Genomic DNA, 22963 nt, shown 5'->3' with positions numbered 1-22963 from the left:
GGCTCGCTTTCCTCCTGCCTCCCCCTGAAGGCAGACATCTCCACCTACATTCTGCATCTCGTCCTCTCTCCCCTTTACCACCTGTATCCATCTTCTTTCTCCTATATCTTCTACCTTTGCTTTAGTCTCTACTTTCAGCCTATAAATATCAAACTCTTCCGTCTAACATGCAAACGAACCCCCTCCCCAGTAGTCCTTTGAATGCCACCTCCTCTCATAACTGCTAATCCCTCTCTCCCCTCCCCTGTATAGCCTTACTTTTCTAAAGAAGAGTCTACCTTCTTCACTTCCATTTCACTCTTTCCATTCCGAACTCAACCCACTGCAGCCTTTCAGATTCCACCACCTTCTGAAACTGCCCTGGCTGCAGTCGCCTAGAGTTACCTGACTCACCCATTCACTGCCTTGCCTTCACGATCCTCCCTGGAGCAGCTGACACTGATGGCCCATCCTTTCTTTTGTACACGGCTGTGTCCTAGCTGGTAGGACATGAGCCCCTGCTTTTCCTCCCGCTTCCTTTGACTCTGCCCTGCTCACCTGTCCCCTACACCCTGAGAGTCTCCAAGCTCTACCTTGGTCGTCTGCTCTTCTCTATGTGTGCCCTGTCCCTGGGCATCTCATCCACACTCATGTCTTCAACTGTCCCCCAGCATGCAACCACCCACACACACTCCTGTCCTCATCTCAGACCTCTCTCTGGAACTCTAGGACCACACTGCCCACTGTCTCCTGGGTCCTGGGCGCCCCAGACAACTCACAGCCAACACATCCTGAGAAGGACTCATCTCCTGCTTCTGCGCTCCCCCAGCAGCAAATGAGGCCATCAAGTGCACAACCCAGACACTAGGGTCACCCTGGTCCCTTCCTTCCACTTCTCCTTCTGCTGCCAGGCATAGCTGGCCATACAGTATGGCAGAGCCAACCTGACTGTACAGAGGGGAAAACTTGTCAAACACAGTTCCAGGGGACCTACCCTGACTTACTGAATCCAAAGCTCCCAGGCTGGGCCTGGGAATCTGAGTTCCTAGCAAGCACCTCCAGCCTGCTGGGATGCCTGGCTCAAGTCCCAGACTGGCATTTAGGAACCACTCTTCTCTGATTTGTCCCCTGCCAGTCTCCACTGCCAACAGCACCTCTGCTTGCCCCATCTGATCCATCTTCCACACTGAAGCTAAAATGCCGTAGGACTATGGCTCACCTCTCCTAAAACCCTTCTATATGCGCCCCCTACCCAGGAGCCCTGCTTCATAGCCATGTGAACTCAGTGGAGTGACTTCTGCTCACCTCCTGTGTCACCTCCAGCCTCACTCCCCTCTCCTCAGATGATGCACTCCAGCTGCCCCAAAGGATAATTAGTCCCCAAACCCACAGCCCTGTTCTATAGCTCCTCGCTTTGCACACATTGCTCTTTCTAATCAGACCTCCTCACTCCCTCAGCCCCTCTGGACTGACTCTTACGGCTCAACACAAGCTGGGCTAAAAACCTGCCCCTTAGGCACTGTTAGCCCACATGGGGACTACAGATTTCCTAAGATTCCCACCCCCCTCCCAGGTAAATGGTGGGCCCTCAAGATAGAGCCTGGACTTTGATTGTTCACCATCTCCAGAGCTGAACCCAGCAAGATTAGTGGATGGAAGGGTAAAATAAGAGAAGGAATGGGAGAGAGCAGAGAGGCCCAGAGGAGTCAGGGTGATTCTGCCTATCTGTCCTTTGGCCCAGGCCACCAACTGACCTCTCCTTAGCAGGGACTCTGCTCTGGATCCTGAGGCTGGGTTCTCAGAAATACCACTCTCGTGGGGTTTGAGCTGCCCCCCAGGCTCTGACATTCCCCTAGTAGCCAGATCGGAGAGAGAGCTGCATTCCCCCCTCTCCACGTGCCCTCTGATAAGGTTTGGGGCATGTAAGAAGTCTTAGCTCCTTCTATCTGCCCTGGCCACCTCTGAACTTCATTAACAAGGACAGCGGGTTCACAGGACCCCAGGATCAACCTGCACTCTGAACTTGCAGTCCCCTCCTCTTCCTGGACCCTCTCCCACCCTTGCTCAGTGCCTGGGCAGTGCACCACGACTTCCCCATCCTCTTTTCCTTTTCCCCTTTTTGCCCATTCAGTGTCTTTGCTACAATACCTGCCAGTCACTTCAAGGCTTTCCCTGTAGCTTTGACTCCCAACTTTACTGCCCTCCACTGTCCTGCTTCAACCCCTCCCCAGCCTGGTCTGAAGATGGCAGAGGCCATGTTGGGGAGGAGAGCTGGATGGGGACAGAGGTCTGCGTTAGTTGGATGGCACCCCCACTTTGCCCCCTCACTGTGCAGACACCAGACCCTCCATTAAGTGGGCTTGATTCTGTGGCAGCCCTAGCCTCTGCCTCCCATACTCAGGATCAGGTACATAATTTGTGGATCTGGTGCAACATGAAAATACAGGACCCCTTGCCCAAAAGCGGTTAATAATTTCAAGATGGCAGTAGGAGAGCACTGAACCAAACACCAAGCCCTCCTAAATGCATGGCTCTGTGTGACTACACAGGTCTCACGTCCATGAAGCTGGCCCTGCCCACACCCTTTTCCAGCTGGGGACAGCCCCTCTCCCCTCTCCTGTCCTCAGCTGTTTTCTAGGGCAGCTCCTCAGGGCCTGAGAGCAGGACCCCAGCCCCAGGCACCCACAGAGGCCAGAGCCCTGTTCAGCAGGCACTTAATTCCTGCAGTCCCTCTGGCAATCATCGCCCCCACACTACCTCTGGGCTGCAGGGTGCATACACCCTCCTCAGATCAATGCTTATTGACTGAGCCCCACCTGGCTAAGCCTGTGGAAGAGAGCACAAGTTGACAAAGGCTCAATCACTGCCCTCCAGGAGTTCAGTTAATAGCAGGATTAACAAGAGCAGGACCAAACACAGAATTCAGTGGGTTCAGAGAAAAATCATCATATTTGATTAGGAAGCTGAATTTCAAAAGAGATGGCATAAAAGTGGACTTCCATGAGTGGGCAAGATTTTATTTACCCGAGGAGGAAAAAGGCTTTCCCCGACGGTTGCACAGCAGGCGCATCAGAGGTGGGAAGATGCCTGGCAGGTCCCAGAATCCTGGGCTGGGCAGTTTGCCGAGGCATATTGATGGCAGAAGAGTGGGAAGAGACTGGAAGGGAATTTTAGGGTCTGCGTGCAAAGCTCTAAGAGCTGTGGTGAAGTGTTTGTACTTTGGTAGCGGAGGCACTGAGGGGGCGTTAGGTTTGGGCCGTATTTCGGATCAAAGGGAGAAGAGAAGCGATTTCCTCCACTTGGCCCTCCCAGCCTGCCGGCAAGTGCAAAGTCTCACTTTTCTGCAAAACAGGCCGCTGATATCCAGGCTTCTGGAGCTTATTCAGTCCACCCTTCTCTGAGCTACCCACAGGGTGCAGCGACCTGGGCTTCCTCCCGCCATACCACCGCGGAGGACCCGCAATATCGCGCGATCCTGAGTTCCCCGCAGCAGTGCCGGGCGGTGTTGGAGAGGTTTGAGGCTTTTCCGCCACTTCCTTCCGTGGTCCTGCTCGTGGTGGTGGTGGTGGAGGAGCGGAAGTTAGGTGGGTTGGTGGTGGTTGCGGAATAGGATCCAGGACTGGGAGTGGAGGCGACCTACTGGGCGCATCCAGAAGGCATGCCTGGGAGTGGGGACAGGGTGGCTCTCATCCCCTGGTGGACCTACTACCCACTTATTTTATCTGTATATTATGTATATTCTCAAACATATACAAAAGTAGAGAGAGTGGTATAGTGATTTCGCCAAGCCCCAACGCCGAGCTTCAACAATTTTCTCCTCTTGGCCAATTTTGTTACAACAAACCCTCTCCTACCACCCACTTTAAAGAAGGATGTGGGTGGCCTGGGGGTGGCAGAGGCGCCCCCCTCCCAGAGTTGTAGGAGAGCTGGTACCAAGCTTGCACCCCTGGCGAATGGACCGCCAAGAGGCAGAGCGCGGGCACAGTCGGGCTGGGAGAGGGGCTCACGCTGGGTAGAGGCCGCGGGGGGCGGGGGCGGGGCTAGCGGGGCGGGGCTTGGAGCGGCGAGGGGGTTGGGGGCGCTCTCCCGGTGACTCAAGGCGCGTGGGGCTGGGCGCAGAGCTGCAGTCTCCGCCTTTGCAGCTTAGAGTGTGCCCGCTGCGCCGCAGCTGTCCGTGCCTGCCGCCGCCTTCCCGCCGCCGCCACCGCTGCCACCATGCCCAACTTCGCCGGCACCTGGAAGATGCGCAGCAGCGAGAATTTCGACGAGCTGCTCAAGGCGCTGGGTAAGCTGGCCCGGGCAGCGCGCCCCGACGGAGAGTAGCGGCCGGAGGCGCCCCGGGGCCCGCGGGGAGTCGGCTTTAGGGACCAACACCAGGCAGGAGGGAGCCCTGGGTGCCTTAGATCGGGGCGAATTCCAAGGAGCATCCCATCTAGAAGTGGCGAGGAGAGCCCGGGATCCACTCATCCAGCGAACGTTTGCTGGATCCTTGGCGCTTTCCCCGACGGCTCAGCCTTTATCTCGCGCTGGATCATCGCGAGGAGATATTATTACTGAAATCCTGGGAGGGTCAGGGACTTTAAATCTGGGGGCTCATTTTGAGATCAGGCCCTACCACGTGCTACCGAGGGAAAGCCATTTACCCTCTCTGAGCCTCAGTTTCGCATCTTGAAAATCAGGGCGAGAGCCGGGGGAGGAATGGTTTAGTTGTAAGTCCCTCTTCTATAGTCAGAGGGTTTGGGAAATGCCGGGCCAGTTCTGGGACAGTGGGCGGGTGGCGAGACCCCGTGACCCGAACCCGGGTCGCCCTCGTTCTTCCCGGGGCAGGTGTGAACGCCATGCTGAGGAAAGTGGCCGTGGCGGCTGCGTCCAAGCCGCACGTGGAGATCCGCCAGGACGGGGATCAGTTCTACATCAAGACGTCCACCACGGTGCGCACGACCGAGATCAACTTCAAGGTCGGAGAAGGCTTTGAGGAGGAGACCGTGGACGGACGCAAGTGCAGGGTGAGGTCCCAGAGTCTGGGCAGCGTTCCCGGATCCCTGCTCCCTACCCAGGAACCGCTGCAGCCAGACGAGACCCCAGTCTCCTTTTGCAGCCTGTGGCGCGCCTTCCTTGCAGGGCGTGTGCAGCGGCTGTTTGCCCAGAGGATCTATGCAACGCGTTGCCCTGGGCTCGGGAGAAAGTCCCACCCCAGCCCCTCCCAACCTCATCCCTAAATTGCCTCCCGGGGTGCTAACAGCCGCGCTTAAAGCGCGGGCTTTGGGGTTACACCGCGTTCCCTGCAGGGGTTTCTGCGGCATTTTGCAGCGATCCTCGCGCGAGCGCAGGCGGCTGGGGAGGAGGAGGTGGCTGGGCCGGGTTGCCCGGCCGTGCGGCTGCCACGTTTCCTGTCGCAGGTGGAGCCGCAGCTCTTGGCGTCCTGCCCTCCCAGGTCCCTGGGCCCTTGGGAATGCTCTGGATCCAGTTTCAGCAGTCTTCATGGCCCCGGTACCTCTCCTGCCCGCCCTCAGTTAGGTTCCTTAAAGGAAAAGACGAAATCTTTCCAAAAGCAACGCAGATTCTGACCGGAAAATGAACTGAGTGCCCTCTTTTAGTCCTCAGGGGCAAGAATTCTGTTTCCATTTATCGGCCCCTGGGATGAATCGGTGGACTGAAGCAAGGGGTTGTAAATTCCTTTTTTAGATGGGCAGAGTCGCATTGGTTGGTCTCTGGAATAGAATGGAAGGTTGGTTACCCATGTATTTTGAGGACAGACGGAAAAATCGCCGATGCTACCACTTATTTAAAAAGTGACAAAATGTCTCCCTCCTCTCCCCCAAGGTTTGAAAAAAGAAAAACTCATAGCATTCCAGAGAGTGAGAAATTGTTTTTCACCTTTCCGGAGCCCTGCCTGTCTGATCTAGAGTGAGACTCTCTGGGCACCGGATTTGAGAGGACATAGAAACACAGCCCCCCAGAAGCACCCTGGCCCATGAAGCAATATTTGACCCCCAGAGTTGGCACAGCCTGAAAATGATATCTGGGCTTGGAGCTGGCAAGATCCAAGCCCTCAGTCACTGCTCTGTTTGCAAAAACAAAAGAGAGGACATCTCTTCAGCGTAGAGGGAGGGTCTGGGAGTCTAAGGTGAAAGGCCTGGCAACAGGCAGGACTCAGTTTGGGTACATCCAGTGAGTACTGCTGGAGACAGTAATTCTGATCAGAAATCAAAGGTTCACGGGACAGCCTGGGGAGCAGGGCTTTTTCCATCCCCACGATGCCTAGTGAACGTGTCCCATGTGTTAGTTAAAAAGTCAGTATGTGCACATTCAGTCCAGCCGCCTCGCCCCGCAGTACGGCATTTTGCTTCGTGCAGACACCAGGGAAAACTACAGGGGAATCCCTTCTTTGCCTCCTACCTCTGACAGCATGAAGACCCTTCAGATCTTTAAAAAAAAAAAATTTTTTTTTTTCTAGAGAGATGTAACCTGGGAAGTGGCAGTGTTTTTATTCTCAGAGTCAGAGAAACTGAGGATTATCAGAGCAGGCTGTGTACTGCATCTGCTGAGCGCAAACAGAAAGAAAGGCATTATCCCCAAATCCGTGCAAGGAACAGCTCCTGATTTGCTGACTAGATGTGGTCACAAACATGGTGTCAACCATTCTAAAATTTTGTATTTCTGTTGTGAAGCTTTTTGCCCTGAACAACCAAACTGCTTGAAGGGGGAGTCCACTTTGACATAAATGAATCATTGTATGATCTCAATTTTATTCCTGATGATGTAAGGCATGCCTGAGGCTTTGCTGCTTCTGTGTGTGTGTGTGTATGTGTGTGTGTGTATGATATAAGGTATATTTATACTCCCATAAAATCTGTGGTCAGCCCTCAGAGAAGGTTCTGTGCACTGCTGACAGGGACCATGTGTTGCTTCTCTGCACAGCAATTATTCTCCCGTGCTCATTGTTGTCTCTGCTCCCCGCTGCCAAGACTGTAATTAATGTCACTAATGGTTTTCCTGCCCGCAGAGCTTACCCACTTGGGAGAATGAGAACAAGATCCACTGCACACAAACTCTCCTGGAAGGGGACGGCCCCAAAACCTACTGGACCCGTGAGCTGGCCAACGACGAGCTCATCCTGGTGAGTGAGACCGCCCCCACCCCAAGCCTAAAAGGAGCTCGAAGGTTTCCAGATGCTGCCCGCAGCGGGGCCCACCAACATTGTCCTCACTCGCTCATTCAGGGAGAGACACTCTATGCCCTGGCTTAAAATGTGAGCAGAAAAGCTCAAAATGACAGTTTAGGCCAGAGGAAATCACTGTTAGATGGTTGGCAGGAGAGCGGAGTGGCTCAGCGGGCAGAGCAGGGGCTAGAGACATGCTGCGCTGCCAGCCACTATCCCGGCGGTGACCTGCTGACTTGCTTAAGCCAACCTCCCCTCCAGTTGGGCTCAGCGTGCGTGGGCTCTGCGAGGCCCCAGAGTTCACTCTGCGGAAGGGGTTTTCCTCACCTTACCATTCTCCACTTTGCTCTCTAGGAAAGATTTCAGAAATTTCAGTACGCCTGCAATGGAAGTCTTTTTACCTCCCCCCCCCCACCCCCGCCCCGGACTTACAGACTCCAAAGGCTTTCCGGGAGACAGACAAGAAATGCTAATTTAAGACAGTCTGAGGGTTAACTGGAGAGGGTAATCAGGGAATCAGATTGAAGTATTTTAAACATCCCTGGCCATGCAAAATATACCTGCTGAGGCCAAGTTAGAAACCTCTGTAGTTAAATCACACACCTCCTTCCCCTTTATTTGGGGGAGCATAGGAAGTGGGGGGGGGCAGGGGTGAAGGACAGCTCCCTGTTATGCTCCCTTTGTGTTTCAGAACAGACTGAGCTTTCCTGACAACAGCCTTCCCCGCCCGCCTCTTCACTCCCTGCAACCACCCCCACCCCAGAAAATGGGAAAGCTGTTGTGGGTAACCAGGAAATGATATCCTTTGTTCTCCATCAGGCCTGTTGTTAACATCTCCCCTCTAAGACTGCCTGCTTGCCCCGTCTTAATGAGCGTCACCCTGAAATGTTGGGAAAGGAGGTGGCAAGGAATGCTAGGACAGGACTCACTGTGTGACCCAGGCCTGGCCCTTCCCTCCCCAAGCTGTAACATGAGGGTTTGGACTAAAGCCTGGTTCCCCCCCATCCAGCTCCCTCTCAGCCCTGAAATTACATGTTTATTCTGTAGGAAGACCCTCAATTGAGCTGTTTCTGTTACTCCAGTGGAGGCCGCTTGATCTCACTCTTGCTTCTTGTCCTTCCCTGAGATGATTTCCCAGATTTCCTCCTTTCACAGAGAAAGGACTGGCTTCATTTGCAACCTGGTTAATGTTGTTTCCAGGGCAGGAATACATTGATGGGGTTGGGGGAGCAATTTGAGGCCAAGAGATGGAAATTTAAGAGAAAAAGGGACATATTCATTGGGACCATGGATAGCAAAGAGGGAGATGATTTTTAGAGTTCTTGAGGGTAGCTGAGGGTTAAGTAGGCTCGGTGTGCTTGGTGAGAAAGTGTGATTTTATTAATCTCTGTAATATCTGAGCAGCCCGCACACTGGCTCAATTCTGTTAGGAGATTTCCCCCACTTCCAGCTCCCCCACTGCATCTCCACCCTTGCCTCTCTCCCTGGCTCAGCAGACATATACATACATACATACGAGCCTCAAAGGGAACATTAATTCTTGGCATTTGGGATCTAAAATATGGGCTTTTGTCCCAAGGGTTATTATCATTAATAAATCCAAACATAGGGAGATGCTGTCTCTATAAACAAGAGGCAATTTATTCTAGTTAACTTGAAATAAGCTCTCCCAGCAACCCCGAGCTGTAACTTGCCTTCTTTTGAAAACTGAGTAAAGTCCCTTAAACCAGTCTGGAACACTGTATGGAGAGTTTCTTTCAGGAACCTCTCAGCATAGTTTGCGGGCTGAGAAGGACATTTCGAACGTGATTGGAAATGTAGCCATTTCTTCTTGTTTCATGAGGCCATTTGATGCCTGGGTGAGGTGTCGATCATTCCAGCACAGGTAAAGAGTCCAATCCCCAAACTTTGGCCTGCCGTGGGACACTCCATGACCATAGAGCTGGAAGAGTTTTGGAAAACTGACGTGGTTCTGAGAGGTCTGGACATTTGAGAGGTGAATTTCTATGGGAACCCCTGCCTCACCCTCCCGCAGCACCCAGCATCATCTGCTGATTCCTCACTAATGAGGAGAGGGAGGAAGACCGAGAAGGTGTTCAGAGGAGGTATAGCTGTGCCGGTATGATCAGCAGTTCCCTATTTAGGCTGGTGATGAGCATTTGATTCCTTCATAATCACTAATGACTAGTATTTCCCTGAAATACACGTTAGAATAATGTCCCAACTCATGTTCTCTGACAGCATCTCATGACCAACTGAGTGACCCAGGGGAAGATACAAGTATGTTCAAGCTCTTGCATGCACGTGTGCTAAGTCGCTTCAGTTGTGTCCGACCCTTTGTGATCCCATGGACTGTGTAGCCTGCCAGGCTCCTCTGTCCATGAGATTCTCCAGGCAAGAATACTGGAGTGGGTTGCCATGCCTTCCTCCAGGGCATCTTCCCGACCCAAGGATGGAACCCATGTCTCCAGTGGATCCTGCATTGCAGGGGGATTTTTTTTTACCACTGAGCCACCAGGGAAGCCCATTCACACTCTTAGTTCAGGGTTTTTAACCTAAGGCCCTTTTGACAATTCGAAAGATAGGGACTCTCCCACAGAAAAATGTATGTCTGCAAACAAACATACCTACATCAGTCGACAGACTGGAGACATCCTGTTTGTTTGTCTTAAATTTTTTTTTTTTAATATACATATGGCTTTTTCTGTCCCAGTTATCTGTGAGAGACCCAGGGGAGCAGGCCTGTGAGTAATTGCCAGTTTTTGGAAGAGTTGAGACAGCTTACTTACAGGGATGTATTTTCAGAGGCCAGAAGAAAATGGTCCTCCTCCATTTGTGGAATGATTTGTGCCCTCTCCACAGCAAACAAACAAAGAGTCACAAAACTGTAGCTGAAAGAACTGTGGGATCATCTTGTTCAATTGCACTCCTGCCCTCAACTCCCTCCTGCTCCATCTCCAAATTGTCCAAGAGATCAGAGCGGTGCCCCAGCTCACCCGGCTGTGAGTTGCAGGCCTAGGTCTGGAGGCCTATGTCATGCTCTTGCAACCAAGACCACGTTTCTAGCTCACAGGTTCCTTGAGTATTACTGACACAACATCTCAGGTGTCAGGATGGACAGCCGCTTCCTAGAAGGCACTTCTACACCCTTTCCAAGGATATCCCACCTGACTGTTCATTACTGGATCCCAGGGCTCAGTGGCCCGGGCCCATTGTCCTCTTGAAATCACTTGAAAAGAGACAGAACCACTTCAGAAATGTCCAGTATGACATACCACCACCCCCACTTCAGTTTAATTTAAAAAACCAAAGCCAGGAAACTTGCATTTTTTATGTCAGCACTCCCAGGTTCCAGAAGCAAAGGAAAACTGCACACAATATAATTCTATACCCTAGCTGCCTCTCTGCCAGTGCAGAGCTCAAGGGAGGAAAAAAAAAAAATCCTTAGCACTGAGCATGAACACACAGCACAGGAAATTGAATGTCTGTTACAAAGAGTTTTTAACAGGGCAGTAAGTGGCCTTATTAGCGATATGCTTTAACATTTTTGCACAGGCATCTGCACTGATTGGTTTTCCTTCCCTGCAGACGTTCGGCGCCGATGACGTGGTCTGCACGAGGATTTATGTTCGGGAATGAAGGCGGCCAGCTTGCTCCAGCTTTGGGGGTGGGATGCATGTTCCCCCAAGGAATGTCATAGTTCTGAGCCGCCAGCGGACCTCCTCTTCCCCGGTATTAACGTTAGGTGATCCCAATGTCCCCCCAGTAATGCTGTAGTGTTTTCCCCAAGGCTCTGTGCCTCTGTGTCCCTGGCGCTCCATAGTCTGGCATCTGTATGGTTTCATCAGTCATTAAACTGTGTGTACACACCTCAAGGCTTTCTCCTTCTTTGGACTGCCTCTTTAGTTTCCACAAAGGTCTTGGTGATCCTGCTGACCTGAGCCCTGCACTGGTCTGCGTAGGGGCTTTCGGCTTCTACCTGCTGCCCTGGTGCAGAGCTTGGCATATATGGCAAGGGTGGCGAGCTGGGCTCCCTCTGAAAGGATTCACAATGCAGATCCAGGTGTGCTTAGACCTCACTATGCTGGTGTTTTAACTGAATTAGTTGATATATTGCTGGTTCCCAGCAGGAAAGGGAGGGCACATTTGAAAGGGTTAATTGAGGCGTGCTCAGAATGAAGGGACTATTTACACAGGCCTTTACATGGACGGGGTGAAGAGAACCAACAAAGGATGGTGAGGTACTCAGAGACCAGCAGTAGGGAGCTGGTATACTCCCCTAGAGAGACAGACAGAGAGGTCATCAGACCACAAGAGCTGTAGCCTGGAAGAGAGACCACTACGTACAAGAGTTGTGGAGTCCACAGAAGAATGTGGTCACTGCCAAAGCCCCAGTATGTGGGCAGAGGGGGGTTCAGAGGGTGGGGGAGAGTCTCTGGCTTGGAACAAGGGGGTTAAATATACTGACCACCCAACTTTCAATCTCTGATCTACTTACTCTGTCCACTGGCCAAACCCATCTGGAATCTAGAGGGCAAAAGAGTGGGCAGGTGGGGGGAGGAGGGTACTGCCCACAACAGTTACCCTCCTAGGATATAGCCAAGAGGAGAATGGATCCCAACATGCAAAAGGACAATAATCCACAGTCACCAACTCTAACATTCGAAAAACCAGGAGAATTCATATGAAAATCTGCATTTCTATTTCCTTAGAAAAGTTGGGAAAATCTGGCATCTCTTACAGGGCAACAGTTGGCTTAGCAACTTCCCCCCTTTTTAAGTGGAACTTACACTCTCTGCCTTCCCATGGGACCCACCGTTGCCCCTGCCCTAATTTGCATTGCTTGCCCGGCTTCTTGGGCATCTCTCCCTGCCATCCTAGGCACAGGGGTTCTTGGCAGAGCCAGGCCAGAGTTGGCTGGGTGGGCATGGGTGAGACCCAATTTAGATGACTGGTTTAAGGTGACCCTAAAGAGCTCACCCTGGGTGGCTCAGATGGCAAAGAATCTGCCTGCAATGCAGGAGACCCTGGGTTTGATCCCTGGTTGGGGAAGATCCCTTGGAGAAGGAAATGACAACCCATTCCAGTATTCTTGCCTGGAGAATTCCATGGACAGAGGAATCTGATGGGTTACAGTCCACAGGATTGCAAAGAGTGGGACACGACTGAGCGACTAATACTTTCACTTTCAAAGAGTTCACACCCTGATGGGCAGACACCTAAGGCCCAGGTGCCACCACCTGTGTGTAAATGAGGACACCTTTACCTGATTTATCACACCTCTGCAGTCCAGAACACTACTTTGCTGATGGGAACTTCGGCTCTTTCTCAAAGATTCTACTACCTACATCTAGGAGGAGTTGCCTCATGGTTTCTTGGAGGAAGGGGGCTGGAGTGGCGCCTCAAAGGAAGGGAAGAACCAGGACTGTCTGGAGCACCACTGTTTACTTAGACTCAGAGGCTGTAGCCTGTTTCTCTTGAATCCTTTTCTTCTTCAGTTTCCAGAGAAAAAGGAACAGTGTTTCTCATCCCTCTTTGAACACTGCTCACGAGACATTAGCATGGGACCCAATATGGGAGTTGCTGCTATAATTTTCAACCTTTAAATATTTGTGTGTACACACATTGGTGGCTCAGATGGTAAAGAAACTGCCTACAATGTGGGAGACCCAGCTGCCATCCCTGGCTCGGGAAGATACCCTGGAGGAGGGCATGGCAACCCACTCCAGTATTCTTCCCTGGAGAATTCCACGGACAGAGGAGCCTAGTGGGCTACAGTCCATGGGGTCGCAAAGAGTCGGACATGACCAAGCAACTCACAGACACATTACATATGATATATAATTTACACATACATGTAGGATGAACACCTACACAAAATACCACTGTCATCAGAAAATCCTCACTATGATGCTGTTCTAAACACGTCACTCCTCTGCTCAGCAAACCCATGGTCTGCGACAGAAAGGTCAAACTCTCTGGCACCCTCCATGTCTTGGTCTCACCAGGTGAAGCAAAGAATGAGGGCTTTGGTGTCTGTCACACCTGGCTTCAACTCCTGGCCACACCTTTGGTTTGCAAGTACTAGAAACCCAACCCCAACCAGCCCCAGCATAAAGGAACATACTCTGCGACAACATAGCTGAACCTTGAAAACGTTACGCTAAGTGCAAGAAGCCAGTAACAGAGGACCTCAGAGCGTGTGGTTCCATTTCTATGAGATGTCCAGAACAGATAAATCCATACAGACACAGAGAGGATTGGTGGTTGCCTAAGGCTGGACATAACGGGAGGAAATGGGAGTAAAAAGCTTCTCTGGGGTGGGGGGGCCGGTGGTAATGAAAATGTTCTAAGATTGATGTGGTGATAGTTGCACAACTCTACAAACACACCAAAAAAGCCACTGAATTACGCATTTTAAATGGATGAATTATATACAAATTATCTTAATAAAGCTATTGCTTTCTTTTTTTTTTAAGGAAGTGCTGACCTGGTTGTGAAGAATGCTGGGGAAACTCTCAGTATTCAAGCAAAAGCTTCAAGAACTGGGCTTTAGGCCCTAGAATCTGAGGCAAACCCCTCTACCCCTCCATCTCTGACTCCATTTTGACTTATTTATTGAACAGATTCAGGTCATATGACCACCCCTGGACCAATCACAATTGAGGGAAACATAATACAATGATTGGCCAGGCCTAAGACATGTGACCTCTCCTGGGCTAGTGGGCAGAACCTTTTAGAAAAGGAAGAATAGAGGGGAAAGAACCGGGTAGGAAGGAACTGATTAAGCCATCCTCCATGCTGGCTAGCAAACCTTTCACAAATTATTTAGTCCCTTGCTATGTAAAATGAGGACAATAAAATCCGTTTGGCCTGGTTGGTGTGGAGATTAGTGGAATGAAGGTTTGTAAAGTACTAAAAGCTTTATATTTATCTTCCCTGGTGGCTTCTGGTAGAGAATCTGCCTGCTAATACAGGAGACATGAGAGACATAGGTTCCATCCCTGGGTGGGGACGATCCTCTGGAAAAGGAGATGGCAACCCTCTCCAGTATTCTTGCCTGAAAAACCCCATGGACAGAGAAGCCTGGCCGGCTACAGTCCATGGGGTCACAATGTCAGACACAACTCGGCGACCGAACAACAAAAGAGCTTTAGAGATTTCTACACAATCCTGCCCTGTAGCCACATGGGTCCAGACCCTGATTCCCACTCCTCTGAGTCTCTCAGATCTTTTATATTTTCAAGTCCTGCATTCACCTCCTCTAGGGCATTGTCTCTCTATGTCTCTTGTGCCCACATCAGGCTCACAATTACAGCCTGCCTTGTGCTTGAAGGGCTTCTATTGTGGTCCTGTGTTGTCATTCCACATCTCCTAGGTTTCTGACATTTTCCGCCAACCAGCCTGTGTGGTCCCTGAGGCCAGGAATGGCTGCTTAACCATCTCTGTCTCCTCCCCCACCACCCCCTACTGCCCCACCACAGGGCTTGGCAAATGGGGAGAACTCTGTAAACATGTGCTGATTATCTGACTGATGAAGGGCCAACAGTTTTTATAAGATCTAAACCTTCCTGAATGGATGTCTGCAAGGGAAAGCAGACATATGGGCACAAACAGCAGTACTCAACTCAAACACCATCCAACAGTAAGAGAAATCCCTCAGGTAGGTAGTATATATAATACACATAGCATATTATATCTCAGAGGCAGGAGGATAGAGATCGCAAGACTCATTTAAAATAAAAGTGCGAATAGTGCAGGAAACCCTGCTCAGGAGCAGGAAAACTTGGAAGAAGCAAACTTACTGATTGCTTGTCCCAGCACCCCTTCCATCCACCTCCTACAGTAGAGGCTAGGAAAGTCAATGCTTTTTTTCCCAGCCTGCATTGTAACTAGCGTTGAGCATGTGACCCAGTTCTGGCTAATGAAACATAAAGGTAAGTCTTCCAGAAGGCTTCCTGGAAAGGCTTTTCCTTCCTGATAAGAGAGGAGAGCCTGAGAAGGCAACATCTTACTGCCTCTCAATATGGTATGTGATTGTGATGCCTGGAGCTGGTGCAACTATCTTATAACCATGAGGAAAGAAGATGTCAGCTCAGACTCATTGAGACAATACAACCCCTACCTCTCTTTGGATGTATTGCTATGTGAGCTAAAAAAAGAAAAAAGCCCTTGTTTGTTTAAGCTTGTTAATTCAGTGGTTTCCATACTTGCAAGTAAAAGCATTTCAAACTGATACACTGAGGTGATGGAAAGGACAGGGGCCTGTCTGGACGGCAGATTTCTAGGACGTCTTGTCTTGATGATGACTACCACTGCTATGGAACTAGACAATGTGCCATCTTGCTCACAGGAAAAAATAATGTCAAAATATTCTGTGGTAGTTAAGATTCTGTGCATATTGTAACATCTTTCTTAATTCTCTTTTTTAAAATTTTAAAATTTTATTTATTTATTTGGCTGCACTGATCTTAGTTGCAATAGGTGGGATCTTCAATCTTTGTTGGGGCATGTGAACTCTTAGTTGTGGTATATGGGATCTGGTTCCCTGACCAGGGATTGAACCCAGGCCGTCTGCACTGGGAACGCTGGAGTCTTAGCCACTGGACCACCAGGAAGTCCCTCAAATTCCCTTTTACTTCATCTTCTTCTCCTCATCATGGCAGCCAACATTTCCAAGTGAACAGCAGATGTTATCAAGAAAACATAGGGCAACCAGCCTGCTATGCAACCTTTCGTACCACCAGTCTAACCCCACCCACTGCTTTCAGAGCCATCTGTCCTCTGGGAATACACTCCAGGGCTCTTCCCGCCTTTACTTTAAAGCTCACTGGTGTCTGGAAAGTCCTTGGACCTTCTCAAAAATGTCTCTTACCTCTATATCTGCCCTCCCCAATGTCCAGCAAACCATCTCCTCTAAGATAAAAGAAAAGCAGTATGTCACTGAGTGAAAAATTCATTTTTGCAAAGTCCCCGATGGTCAGATAAATGTGGGTCAGAGTAGATTTGAAGTCTTCTCTGACTGAAAACCCTTAAATTGGTTGGACAGTTGTGCTTATCCCAACTCATCAGGGCTGCTTTGCTTGTAAGCGCTCTCAACCGTGAAGAGATGAAACTCAGAGAGGAGAAATGATTTGCCCAGGGTCATCATTGTAGGTGCTTGTCAAGATCAGAAAGACTTCTTTCTCTGGATTGAGAGGTGTTTTTTTTTTTGGTTGTTTTTTTTTTAACTCTTTATTATAGAAAATCTCTGGCATACACAAAAATAGAATTGTATAATGATTCCCATATACCCACCACCCAGCTTCAACAACCATTGTGTCCCATCTTGTTTCATCTACGCTCTCCTTGCCTGGATTATTTTGAAGCAGATTCTAGACATTTTAAGATTCTACTTACAAGTATTTCAGTATATTGTCTCTGCTGCTGCTGCTGCTAAGTCGCTTCAGTCGTGTCTGACTCTGTGTGACCCCATAGATGGCAGCCCACCAGGCTCCATAGTCCCTGGGATTCTTCAGGCAGGAACACTGGAGTGGGTTGCCATTTCCTTATCCAATGCATGAAAGTGAAAAGTGAAAGTGAAGTCGCTCAGTTGGGCCCGACTCTTCGCGACCCCATGGACTGCAGCCTACCGTGCTCCTCCGCTCATGGGATTTTCCAGGCAAGAGTACTGGAGTGGGTTGCCATTCTCTAGATGTTAATAATTACCTTAAAAGTGACTACAATATCATTCTCACATTTTGGAAATTAAAAATAATTCCTAATATCATCAAATATCTTGTCAGTGTTCAGAGATTCCTGTCTCATAATTTTTTTCTTCCTATTTGTTCAAATCAGGATTGAAATAGCCATACTTTCTGACTGATACATCTCTTAAGTTTCTTTGAATCTGTAAGTTCCCCTCTACCTCTTTTTTTTTTTTAAACAGTGTATTTGTGGGAAAAACAGGTTGTTTGTCTTAAAATTTTCCTATAGTCTAAATTTTGATGATTACATTTCCATGGTGTTGTTTAAAATGCTTTGTTTCTCCTGTATTTCTTGAGAAGTGGTAGTTAGAGCCACAAGCTCATTTAGATTCAGGTTTGATTTTCTTGGCAAGAATTCTGCAGAGGTCATGGGTCTGCTGTGCGTCCCTCAGTGGACTCGTGATGTCTGTTTGCCTCTCTGTGACATTAACAGCTACTAGTGACCTTTGCCTAGAAACATGGTTTCACTAGAGGTTGAAACCTGGGGATTCTACTTCTATCATTATTTCTTCACTTTTGAGCTGGAATATTTCCATTAAAAGATAATTCCTTTCATCTTCTATGTGATTATCATGAGGTATAGTTTATATAGAAAGTGAAAGTCAGTCAGTCGAGTCTGACTTTTTATGAACCCATGTACTGTAGCAAGCCAGGCTCCTCTGTCAATGGAATTCTCCAGGCCAGAATACTGGAGTGGGTAACCATTCCTTCCTCCAGGGGAATCTTCCCAATTCAGGGATCGAACTCAGGTCTACCACATTGCAAGCAGGTTCTTTATCGTCTGAGCCACCAGGGAAGCCCTTATATAGGAAAGGCAGAATCAAAGTTTGATTCTTTCCCTGTATTTACTAGTTTTCAAAGTCATGTATTGGTCCTCTTGACATCCTTTAAAAGAGAGCAGTGTATTTTTGATGAGTTTTTGTTTGTTTGTTTGTCTGTTGTTTGGTTGGTTTTGTTTTGTTTTGTTGCCACACCATGCAACATGTGGAATCTCAGTTCCTAACCAGGGATCATACCAGTGCCCCCTGCATTCAAAGCATTCAAAGTGCCCCCTAGACCAGGGGAGTCCCTGTTTTTGCTTCCTTTTTGAAAGTCACTATGAATTTGTGGTTCTAAACATAGCTGATGTGTTTTAATTCATTGCAGTTGCTATCCTTATAGATGCTGAAAGTGGCCCATCTTTGGCCAGGGGGAGCCTTTTCAAATCGACTCTTGAGTCCTTCAGGAGGGCCCTGGTCATCTTTGGTAAATTCCTTGGTATGACACGACGTTCCAGGCTCCTTCTATGTGTTTCCTGCTCCAGACCTGAAATCACCCATTTCCTGAAGAAATCCAGTCCTTCTGGAAGGCAATGGGATTTATCAATAGAAGTCACAGTTTAGGAGCCAGGGGAGGGGTCTAGTTTGATTCCAAGGTAGAAGCCAGAGTTCTAGGACCCAAGAGGCAAGTACTAGACAGAAGAGTCACTCTGTAGTCCTGTGTTCCCTTTATCTTTTGCCCAAGACAGTGCTAAACAACATGTAGATGTTACCAATGCTGAATATGGTCAGTTTTCTGAGAATGACATCTCTTCCTTTCTACTCAGAAATCTGAGTAGTTTCTGACCAACCCCTTTGTAGTAGAGGCAGTAGATTGGGAAACATCTGTCTGCAATTCACCACCAAGCTCTGAGGGCATCTGCTTTAAAGAGCATGTGACGTGATGGGCAGGAGTCACTTCCAATCAAACCTCTCTTTACTCCACGGGAGGCGGGATTAATGGTCCATCCTTTTGTAGGAAAATTAAGCACAATTTCTGGGCAAAGGGCAGATTCTCACAAGGGTTCTGCAAATATTATGCATTGTATTTGTTACAATTGGGTAATTTATCTTTCTGGGAAAGTTACCTACAGGACTTGGAGAAATTTACTTAATAAGAAAATAGATGACGGTCACAATTGTATAATTCCATTTGTTTCCAGGAGAGCAAAATTCATCAATTATGGTGAGTGAAGGGGAGGGCCTGGGGGTCCCTAAAGTGAAATTTTATCAGGGTCTCCAAGAATAGTAATACTCAGGGGAAGTGAGATTTGGGGATTGTAGCATTTAAAAAAATTGGCTTTGCAAACAATGTGCAAGGAAAAATGATTGAATCATGGACTTTTACAAAGAACATAATGAAATGTGAAAACTCTGAGAAAGTTTGGGGGTAAACCCAATTCTCAGAAATACACAAAACAAAATTAACACTGAGTTGTTGTTTTTTTTTTCTCTTCCTATCAGGAATAGGTTCAGAAAAATATTAAGTTCCCTTGGTCATTAAAAAAAAATAATAACTGTAATGACATAGTTCAATGCAAAGAGCACATGAGAGGATCATAATTGTAAGCCTGGCTTCACCACTAATTTGCTTTGTGAGTAAGTTGCTCTTGTTCTTGACATCCCCTCCCTAAGGCTCTGACTCCCCATCTGTGCAAAGCAGAGGTTGCCAAATGTGAACAGAGGCTGGACTGGCTGCATATGAATCACCAGGGGGAATCCAAAATGTCCACCAACAGAAAAATGGTTAAACCAACCACAATAAACCACAGCATGGAATTCTCTGCAGCTGTCAAGGAGAATGAGGCGCCTGCGTGTGTATTGATGTGAAAAGATGTCCAAGCTATATCGTTTTTAAAAATGAGTGACGATCTTGTTTAATGGGAAAAATATAAACTACATGGTCAGCTCTTTTCAGGACAAATACAAAACCCTCAAGGATACACACCAAACTGCTAAATAGCAGTTACCTCTGAGAACTGGCTGTTTTTAACTCTCATTATTTCTGTATTGCTGGAATTCATTTAGAAAGAGTATGGATTACTTTTGTAATTTAAAACAAATTTTCATTTAAAAAGTAAGAGATCCTGATTCTCATCGAGGTTTGGGATAGAGCCCAGGAATCTGAATTTCTTTGTGTTTCCCCAAGTAGTTTCTAATAGAAAAACTGAACCCATGATCTCAAAGGTCTCCTGACTCCTAACACTATGAACCCATGAAGTTTTTTGCCTCAAGGCTTTTGGGGAAAGGAAGAGAAGGGCCAAAGAAAAGAAGACAGCAAAGAGGCACAATATTGGAAGCAGAGATAATGATGACCAAGGTGTATGGCTCTGTACAGTTCCCAGTACCGCTTCACACATGTATCCTTTGTGACACGCACAGCAATCTTGGGACGTAGGCAGGTCAGGTAATACCATTTTATAGGTGGGAGCAATGAGGTTTAGAAAGGTAAAGTCCTTGGAGTGACTTACCCAGTTTGTAAATGGCAGAGCTGAGATTACAATCCTGGGCCGTCTGACCCCAGAGCCAATGCTTTTTCTACCACTGGTGACACGAAATGTTTCCCTTATTGTGATCACCAGAGACTGTATTCATTTTTTTAGGTCCCAGGCTTCTTTATTGAAGAACATAGTGATGACTGATGTGGGGATTAAAATCAAGAGCATCACTGAACTTCACTTTCCCTTCAACCAGTTCTCCCAAACTCCCTGCCCCCAAACCCTTTGTATTCCCAGTTCCTCTCTTAGTGAATGAAGAACTTAATCCCCCACCCCAAGTACAAACCCACAGGGTTCTCTCCCTAGCTCTCCTGTTCCTCTGCCCCCCATTCCTAGGACGGGCAGGCCCTGTGGTTTGAATGCACAGGAGAGCCCAGAGCAGTGACAGACTCCTGGGGGAAAGGCCTCACCTTCAGGGAATGGGACCAAGGAGTACAGACTAGTGAAGTGAGGGGTCCCATAGCCTGGGGTACCAAAATGTGGCCCTGCACTACAGGAAAGAATATTGGCCCCCCTGAAAAAAGAGACCTCAAGGATTTTGCAGCAACCTCAAAATCCTCTCCTTGGGAATGAACAGTCATTGCTTGCTTGTTAGCCCTTCTGGCGATGGTTGCAGAACCACATCCTTCTCAAGCCCAAAATGCTGGGCCGCTAGGCTGCCGCAGAGTGGGCTTCGCCACTGCAGGAAGCCTCTGTTCTTCCTATTGCTGTCCAGGTTGCCTCTCACTCAACTCTCGATACTCTTCCAGGCCTGCATGGGTTTCTGCCTTGCGTATCTCCCGCAGATTCTCATTCTTTTTTTTTTTTTTTAGATTCTCATTCTTGTCAGTTTCCGTCTACCCACCTCTGCAGCAGGGGCCACAGCTTACACATGTCCTTGAAACTGAACCTCAAAGCCTCGAAACGGCAGATTGTCATTTAGCTGAACACCTTCCCAAAGAGAACCCCTAGGGTGAGCCCCACAGCAGCCTGAGTAGATTTCAGGGTGATCCTCTCCTGCTTGACGAGCTTGGCAGATTGTTCGGGGTTTTTCTGAAGAGCTTTGATGTCCTGGGACTCCTTGGGGTTCAGCTCCAGCTTCTTGTGCAGCTTCACGGCGCCAGCAGGGGCGGTGCGGGGCTCCGGGAGGCTCCCTTGGAGTTGGGGTTGCTCTCCATCCCAGCTTCTGTCTCGCCCGCAGGCTGAGGGGTCTCTGGGCCACCTTGGGGCACCAGCTCCACTCCAACCTGAGGGGCACAGGCAGTTCCTCCACTGAAGTCATAGGCCGAGAACACAGGGTAAGCCCCCACACCTCAGCACCAGGCCCAACCCCCAGCCCCATCTCCCACCCAAGGAAGCCCCTGGAAGCTCATCCAAGTTCCTAGCCTGGCTTCAGCCCTCTCGGCCTGTCGCCTCCATCTTGTGCTGGGGTGAGAAGGCAAAGTCAGAAGCCAGGTATCCTGCTGTGGGGGAGGAATGTGCCCCAAGCCCAGGGCCTAGGAAAATGAGAGCTCTTCAAGGGACTACAAAATAATGTTTATAGTTTAATGATACCAAATGACTTCTCATAGAAAAAAAAAAGACAGTATAACAATAACTGACATTTAATAAGGGTGTACTCTGTCCCAAGGTGTCCCAGGTGGTCCTAGTGGTAAAGAACCCTCCCGCCAATGCAAGAGACTTGAGACTCGGGTTCAATCCCTGGGTCCGGAAGATCCCATGGAGAAGGAAATGGCAACCTACTCCAGTATTCTTGCCTGGAGAATCCCATGGACAGCAGAGCCTGGTGGGCTACAGTCCATAGGGTCACAAAGAGTCGGACACGACTGAAGCGACTAACAGGACACACGCTGTCCCAAGTTCTGTGCTAAGCACTTTTCAGGCAGTGTCACTTTTAATCCTACAATAAACTAATCAAGTTGGCACAATTTTTACCCCCATTTTACAGATGATAAAACTGAAGCTCAGAGAGGTTAAATAACTTTACCCCAAATGGACTAAATTTGGTAGTTGGTTTGAACCCAGGCCTTCTAACTGAAGGAAAAAAAAGCAGACAAAGAGAAGAAGTGGGAAGCAAGTGACAGAGCAGTGGGTGTGTCCCTCCAGCCTCCAGTTTCTTAGACCTGTCATCACCTCACATAGCAAGGGCTCCTGGGGACCTTTCAGAAGGAAAGCTCAACCTGCTGCCCAGCCCAGGGCTGCTGGGCTGCTGGCCAGATTCCCTCCCTCCCACAGTATATTTCCTTTGCCTCCATTGATAAGTATCTAGTTTCACCAAAGGTTCCAAGCTCCTGGATCTGGTTTTAATCAGGAGCTAGAGCTGAGCCCTGGAGCAGTGGCCTGGCAGTCCTCGGTGAGGCCCCGATGGAGCCCAGCCACCTTCTCTTCCTCAGAGGCCTCCTGGAGAGAGGTGCTAGATTTCCGGAGCCCCTGCCTTGGGCGGTGGTCCTGTGGACGCACCATTCGAGGCCCCTTCCTTTGGGCAAGGTTTCTGGGGGCTGGGAGAGGGGAGAAAGAAGACTGTTGGCATGGGTCAGGCCAATAGTCATTTTGTAACCAAAGTGCCTGGCCCGCATTCCCCTATAATTGGCTTCTGCAGCCACAGCTAGGAGAGAGGCTAGGGCAGCAAGGAGGATGGTTCTGGTCTCTTCCCATCCACTTAACAGATCCCACCTGTGCAGCCCTCCTGCCAGTCAGGGAGGGGAGATCACACCCACTCCCTGTTTTCCTGGAGCCCATCTTTGGCCCGGTGAGGAGATACAGATGAGGAAACACAACTGTTCAACTGTATGACCCTGACTG

At 49.1% G+C, this 22963-nt stretch overlaps 1 protein-coding gene and 1 pseudogene across 1 annotated transcript; one reads left to right on the top strand and one right to left on the bottom strand.

Annotated features, from left to right (window-relative positions):
• Positions 1–3907: 3907 nt before the first annotated feature.
• CRABP1 (cellular retinoic acid binding protein 1) lies at positions 3908–11016 on the top strand. Its single transcript, XM_043434367.1, has 4 exons — positions 3908–4264; positions 4807–4985; positions 6986–7099; positions 10730–11016. Exons 1-4 carry the CDS (start codon positions 4195–4197, stop codon positions 10778–10780), a joined length of 414 nt encoding a protein of 137 aa, XP_043290302.1. The 5' UTR covers positions 3908–4194; the 3' UTR covers positions 10781–11016.
• A 9498-nt stretch (positions 11017–20514) lies between these two features.
• Positions 20515–22737, bottom strand: LOC122454937 (annotated as a pseudogene).
• Positions 22738–22963: the final 226 nt, after the last annotated feature.

The sequence above is a fragment of the Cervus canadensis genome, chromosome 17 (assembly GCF_019320065.1).
Source record: "Cervus canadensis isolate Bull #8, Minnesota chromosome 17, ASM1932006v1, whole genome shotgun sequence".
NCBI classification, from domain to species: Eukaryota; Metazoa; Chordata; class Mammalia; order Artiodactyla; family Cervidae; genus Cervus; species Cervus canadensis.
This window is presented reverse-complemented; position numbering and strand designations above follow the sequence as displayed.